This window comes from Anolis carolinensis, unplaced genomic scaffold (assembly GCF_035594765.1).
Source record: "Anolis carolinensis isolate JA03-04 unplaced genomic scaffold, rAnoCar3.1.pri scaffold_8, whole genome shotgun sequence".
NCBI classification, from domain to species: Eukaryota; Metazoa; Chordata; class Lepidosauria; order Squamata; family Dactyloidae; genus Anolis; species Anolis carolinensis.
The window spans coordinates 20182261-20189811 of NW_026943819.1; the positions used below are offsets into that span (position 1 = coordinate 20182261).

At 39.9% G+C, this 7551-nt stretch overlaps 1 protein-coding gene across 3 annotated transcripts in view; it reads left to right on the top strand.

Annotated features, from left to right (window-relative positions):
- Positions 1 to 6686, top strand: part of kcnj5 (potassium inwardly rectifying channel subfamily J member 5) — a 64832-nt gene extending 58146 nt beyond the window's left edge. For all 3 annotated transcript variants that reach the window (XM_008114363.3, XM_016994967.2, XM_062960899.1), the window contains exon 4: positions 3022 to 6686. In XM_008114363.3, coding sequence (XP_008112570.1) covers positions 3022 to 3410 — 389 coding nt within the window. In that variant the 3' untranslated portion in view covers positions 3411 to 6686. The remainder of the gene's footprint in view (positions 1 to 3021) is intronic.
- Positions 6687 to 7551: the final 865 nt, after the last annotated feature.

The following is a 7551-nucleotide window of genomic DNA, read 5'->3' on the forward strand; positions in this document are numbered from 1 at the left end:
CATCAGTCCTATCCACTACAGCCAGTGCTGAGGAAAGCTGGAAGTTTGAGTCCAAAAACCCCTAAAGAGCCACTCAAGTCCCTTAATGTGGAATAAGATGATGGAAGGTGTTTAGTGAAACGTCACTTGAGGTTTCAGCCAGATACCATGTGCAGTGTGATTTGAAGTATTGTATTCTCCCGAGTAGAGGAAAATTAAATGTTGCTCATCTAGGAAAGAAAAGATTATTAAAATATTTTTCTGAAACAATATGTTTTTCAAGTGTCAGGAAACAATGGCAGGCAGAATCCTGGCCTGATGAGAATCAGGATTTATTCCATGCAAAAAAAAAAAAAAAGGTAAGTAAGTAAAAGTAAAAGTTTATTTGTATCCCGCCCTCTCTCCCAAGAGGAACTCAGGGCCATTTCCAATATAAAATCAGCATAAAACATTATACAATAAAACACTGAAACACTATAAAACGCTATAAGAATACAAAAAAACAAAAAAAAAACATAACAATTGACTAAAACAATCACATAAACAGAAACAATATAATCACTCAAATAACATATGAATCACAGAAAAAAAGGACCACTGGGATGGAGGAGAGGGTATGTGTGTGTGTGTGTTTGTACTGAAAACAGCCTTTTCTTTACAGAGAATCAGCTGGCAGATGAGGGCTCTGTTGCCAGAAGGGCATTTCTTTTGACAGTGCATTGTTGCATTATGGTTACACTGTTAATCTTTGCTGTCAAAATGTTTTGTCAACATACACTGACAATACGAAACACATTTCAAACCAAGAGTGGTCAGCTTCAGTGGATCCAATTCTTCCCTTGATATCTTCTAGCAGTTTAATTGACAGCTCAAAGTGATATTTTCCTCTCAATATATAAAACTCAGACTTGGCCAGAAATTCATTTTTAGTTTTGAATAATTGGGTTTTTAATGGTCATCAAGTGTCCAAAGAATGGGGCCAGCCAAAAAGTTTCTGTCATCCATTTGAAAGGAATATGTGGATATGTGCATAAATACATATACATATTCTATACATATATAGAATACTAGCTGTGCCCGGCCACGCGTTGCTGTGGCAAAGTATGGTGGTATGGGAAATAAAGTATTGAGGAATTGGTGGTAGTTAAGGTAAAAGGTAAAGGTTTCCCCCTGACATTAAGTCCAGTCGTGTCTTACTCTGGAGGTTGGTGCTCATCTCCATTTCTAAGCTAAAGAGCTGGCGTTGTCCATAGACACCTCCAAGGTCATGTGGCATGACTGCATGGAGCGCTGCAAAGTAGATAATATAAGATTATAAATGGCTTATATAGCTGTGTGGAAGGGCCTTGAGTCTACACTGCCATATAATCCAGTTCAAATCAGATAATCTGTATTTGATAGGCAGTGTGGAAGAGACCCAAGTGAGGCCTAACTCTGCCTGTCCCCTGAGCTGAGTGGGTTGCTAGGAGACCAAGTGGGCAGAGCTTAGCCTTTTAACTGGCAGCAATTGGATAAAAACAATTATTCCTCTCCCTCTAATTAGGACTTTATTTTTCATTTATTTATTTACTTATTTATTTACAGCATTTATATTCCGCCCTTCTCACCCCGACCGGGACTCAGGGCGGATCACATTGCACACATAAAGGCAAACATTCAATGCCATGACATAGAACAGAGACAGAGACAAGACGCAGGCCTCGAACTCATGTCCTCTTGGTCAGAGTGATTTGTTGATTTGTTGCAGCTGGCTTGCTTTCCAGCCTGCGCCACAGCCTGGTCCTTTTGTTATATAAACATAGAGGCATGGATGAGGGGTTGTGCTGCCAAATTTAGTGTTTCTGGGATGTGTAGTTTTGTTGTTTTGTCCTAGGCTGAAATTTCATTACCCTTTTATATATCTAGATAAATGTGCATATACATACCTACGTATGTACATTTTTCAAGCAGTGTTCTCATCCTGAGACTTTTCCCCCTACAGTTGATGTGCGTGTATGTTTGTGTGTCTGCAAGAGAAGACATGAAAAGACATTGGATACTTTTAGGGCCGGGCTGTGGCGCAGCTGGCTAGTAACCAGCTGCAATAAATCACTACTGACCGAGAGGTCATGAGTTCGAAGCCCAGGTCGGGTTAAGCCCCCGACCATTAAATAGCCCGACTTGCTGTTGACCTATGCAGCCCCGAAAGACAGTTGCATCTGTCAATTAGGGAAATTTAGGGACGCTTTATGCGGGAGGCTAATTTAACTAATTTCCAGCGTCATAAAACTGCCAGCAAAACTCGAGGAATGGAATGAGGAAGTACAGCCACTACTGGACAGTGAAGCAACAGCTCCCCCTGTGGCCGGAATCGTGAAGCTGGAAAAAAATGTTAAATGCCTCTGTGTCTGTCTATACAGTAGAGTCTCACTTATCCAACATAAACGGGCCAGCAGAATGTTGGATAAGTGAATATGTTGGATAATAAGGAGGGATTAAGGAAAAGCCTATTAAACATCAAATTAGGTTATGATTTTACAAATTAAGCACCAAAACATCATGTAATACAACAAATTTGACAGAAAAAGTAGTTCAATACGCAGTAATGCTATGTAGTAATTACTGTATTTACGAATTTAGCACCAAAATATCACGATGTATTGGAAACATTGACTACAAAAATGCGTTGGATAATCCAGAACGTTGGATAAGCAAGTGTTGGATAAGTGAGACTCTACTGTATATGTTGTTTGTCTGTTGGCATTGAATGTTTGCCATATATGTGTTCATTGTAATCCGCCCTGAGTCCCCTTCGGGGTTAGAAGGGCGGAATATAAACACTGTAAATAAATAAACATAAGATTCACACACACACTTTTTTTTTAGTTTATTAAGCAAAAACTATTTTCATGTCCCAGTGCAATCAGGTTTGGAAGTGACATTAAAGTGCTTTCAAACTCAAAAATGAGGGAGCTGCGTCTGAATATTGCAACAGCTTATCCCTGTTATGTCTTTGCCTGTTGTCGCATCCAGTGAACATCCCTCCTCTTTCTCTCCCTTTAGGAATGACCTGCCAGGCCCGGAGCTCCTACATGGACACCGAAGTGCTCTGGGGACACCGCTTCACCCCTGTGCTCACCCTGGAGAAGGACTTCTACGAAGTCGACTACAACAGCTTCCACAGCACCTACGAAACCAACACCCCCTCATGCTGTGCCAAAGAACTGGCTGAGTCTTTCCGGGAGGGACGGCTCCTCAGCCACCCCTCCAATGCCAACCTGCTGAGTGTGGTGGAGTCAGAGAAGGAGAAAGAGACCGAGGAGAAGGAAGACCAGGATGAGGAGAAAGCCAATGGATGTCAGGATGCAAGCAAAGTTGACGGCCCGGAGCCTATTGAGTTGAATGGAGCTAATGGGACAGCAGGAGAGGTGAAGGATAACTTGTTATTGTAATGCAAAGACCTTTTTTTCTGAACATTAGGAAATTCAGGTGCACCGTGGAGGGAGCACAGAGGGAGAACACAGGACTAAAGGTTCCGGTACAACGCTGCCATCCCGAGTGATATATCTTCACTCAGATGGGCCCCTCCAAATATTTGGGCTTCTCCCTCCGTTCTGAAAAATGGGGGACATTACTACAGGGACTGACTCATCACAAGATCCATGGACATGAAAACAAATACTAATGTAAGCTGTATTATGATTATGATCATTAATATTGGGATTTCACTGTTATTTTCTTGGACTGTTCAGGAAGATGGGGTATCTATTTTAAAACTCCTTGTCCAGTGAAAGGAATGTAACTTTGAACCTTTTCCTTCTTAACTCAGTGCATTGGAGACACGAACTATTTAATTTTGAGAGAGAGAAAGAAAGAAAGGGTGTCGTAAGAAAGCAGACTGGCTGTGTTCCATCAATTCGTTTTTTGTAACTACAGTAGAGTCTCACTTATCCAACATAAACAGGGGCCAGGCTGTGGCGCAGGCTGTTGAGCAGCTGCAATAAATCACTCTGACCATGAGTTTGAGGCCAACCCGTGGCGGGGTGAGCACCCGTCAATTAAAAATAAAAAATAGCCCCTGCTCGTTGCTGACCTAGCAACCTGAAAGATAGTTGCATTTATCAAGTAGGAAATAAGGTACCACTTATAAAAGTGGGGAGGCAAGTTTAACTAATTTACGACCTGGAATGAGGAAGTGCCATTAGAGTGATGATGAAGCAGCTGCTCCCCCCTGTGGCCAGAATCGAACATCCCCTCAAAAGAAGGTTAAATTGCCTCTGCGTCTGTCTGTCTCGGTCTCTGTTTGATGTGTTTATGGGCATTGAATGTTTGCCCTATGTGTGTATAATGTGTTCCACCCTGAGTCCCCTTTGGGGTGAGAAGGGCGGAATATAAATACTGTAAATAAATAAATAATAAATAAACAGGCCGGCAGAATGTTGGATAAGTGAATATGTTGGATAATAAGGAGGCATTAAGGAAAAGCCTATTAAACATCAAATTAGGTTATGATTTTACAAATGAAGCACCAAAACATCATGTTAGACAACAAATTTGGCAGAAAAAGTAGTTCAATATGCAGTAATGCTATGCAGTGATTACTGTATTTATGAATTTAGCACCAAAATATCATAATATATTGAAAACATTGACTATAAAAATGTGTTGGATAATCCAGAACGTTGGATAAGCAAGTGTTGGATAAGTGAGACTCTACTGTACCTCTATGTAATAATATGTACTCTGGCTTTTTTTGCTTTTAGGATCTTACCCACTGTGTTTTCCCTCAAGACAGGCAGAAATATACTTGAATAGGAAACTGAATCTCACCCTCAAAAAAGAAATCATGGTCCATGAAGAATGGGGATGATGGAAGTTATAAGATAACATGACTGGAGGCAGGGCAATGGGTTGAAGAAAGATGTTGTATGGCTTCTGTAGGGTGATGTCAATTAGAAAGGTCTGTCCTTAATTTGACAATTAATTCAACTGACCATGGATAGTTAAATGGTTTGGATCTTATCTTATCCCACAGTCATTTTGTATATCACATGATAACCACCAGTTCATAACATGAATATACAGTAGAGTCTCACTTATCCAAGATAAACGGGCCGGCAGAACGTTGGATAAGTGAATATGTTGGATAATAAGGAGGTATTAAGGAAAAGCCTATTAAACATCAAATTAGCTTATGATTTTATTTTATTTATTTATTTATTTATTTATTTACAGCATTTATATTCCGCCCTTCTCACCCCGAAGGGGACTCAGGGCGGATCACATTACACATATAGGCAAACATTCAATGCCTTTTAACATAGAACAAAGACAAACAAACATAAGCTCCGAGCGGGCCTCGAACTCATTACCTCCTGGTCAGAGTGATTCATTGCAGTGATTCATTGCAGCTGCTCTCCAGCCTGCGCCACAGCCCGAGCCCAATGATTTTACAAATTAAGCACCAAAACATCATGTTATACAACAAATTTGACAGAAAAAGTAGTTCAATACGCAGTAATGCTATGTAGTAATTTTTGAATTTAGCACCAAAATATCACGATGTTTTGAAAACATTGACTACAAAAATGCATTGGATAATCCAGAATGTTGGATAAGTGAGTGTTGGATAAGTGAGACTCTACTATACCTTGAAGGAAGCCAAAGCTGTAAAATCTGAGTGAATTCTGACATGGAAGCTATCGAGTACAATTTCATATTATACAGGCAGTCCCTGAGTTACAAAAATCTGACTTACAAAAGACTCATAGAGAAGAATGGGGGTGAGACAACAGGAAGTGGGATCAATCTAACCCTCGGAAGGGAAATTTACTTCTGGAAGAGTTATCATCATAGGGAAAAGATGTCTCCATTGAAGCTTTATCACCAATCCTTGTTTCCACAACAAGCCAAAGTTTGCAATATCCAATTATCACAGGGACAGAAAGTAAAATGAAATCTTCTGAACAGGGGCATAAACAGGCTGAAGTTACACTTAAAAATGTATGTGTTCCAAATTACAAACAATAATCAATTTAAGAACAAACCTACAAAACCTATCTTGTTCGTAACTTGGGGACTTCATGCACTTCAGTTTATATTGCTCTCTCTCTATTTCCAGCATCCAAGTTTTTGAATATTATTGCCTATATAGCCCAACCACAATACCCACACACATGAAGTTGAATTCCATGTTTTACAGAAATACAGAAAGCCAGCTAAAGATGCAAGGGAGAAAGTCACAAACTCTCTGCACCAGAAAACCCTGTGATAGTTTCATTTTTGGGTCTCTATAAGTTGAAAAAGACTTGAAAGTCCATGTCAATAGCAGGAAGAAAGAAGAAGAACATGGTGAGAGAGCACAAAGTTCTGGCTGATGCCTAAACTCTATTATTAATCCCAACTGCAGTCAGTTGAATTCAATCTTCAACTCTATCCTGAAATGTTGGGTGCTGGGAAAGCTTGGGAGCTGGAGCAAAATAGAAATATTGGAACCATGAATAGGTAATTTGCAAATTTCAGCATTTTGTTGCGCATCAGAGAACCAAAAACTGTCACTGCTGTGTTACTGGTGCTTGTTGGGAATTCTGGGAGTTGTGATCAAAAAGAACAGATGGGGAATGAAGGCAGAAATGAACTTACCTAAAGTCAGAAGCTGAGATGGAATTTTAAAAATGGTCTCCTCTTTTGAATAAATTTGAATAAAGCTCTCCATTGACAAAACTGTACTAACTCGCCTATGCAATGGGTGGGACATTTCCAGAAAAAAACTTCATGAGTACCAACCTTCTAATTCTTATTCTTATTATTGGAAAATGAGAAGGCACTGGAATATCATCTTATTATTCACCTAACTCTTATGAACCCGAACAACATAAAACCAATGTGTTTGATTATTCTTTTATTTTATACTGCCTATAGCTGGTGACGAAATCCAAGTAAGATGATACAAGTATTTGAACCATTGAGACTTCTACTATATTTTATCTATCTCTTTATTTGTTTGCTTATTATATTAGAATCTTTATTAGGCTTGTGCAATTTGATCTGTTTTTGGTATCCAAATTTTGTTGAGTACACAGATCTGTTTTCGGGACCTTCCCCCTGGAAATCAGCTAACAGAAACATCTGTTTTTGGCTAGGTTGCCAACTGGCAACAAAGCGAAACTTACAAGAATCCCCATTCCATTCCTGGGACCTTTTTCTTTCTTTCTTTCAAGGGAGCCTGGGTTTGAGGAATAGGGTTAAGGAAGCATGTGCCACGTACTCCCAAATAGAAGGGAAGACGCCTGACAGCCATGTGGGCCATTCTGGGTGAAAAAACATGGCATCTGAGCTCTTGCCATTATGGCTATCTGAAGAAGCCGAAGAAGCTGAAGGAAAACAGCTAAAACGGATCTGTGCACAAGTCTATTGTTTATCCTGCCCTTTATCTGAAGCTCTCGGGGCAGCTCACAATAAAATCAGTTTAAAAACAATAAATAATTACAAAGTCTCAGGGCTTGTCTACACTGGTCCAAAGCTCAGTATTGACCATGAATGGACCAGTGGCCATCCCCACAATGTACAACAGCTTCCAGTAAACATTGTGGG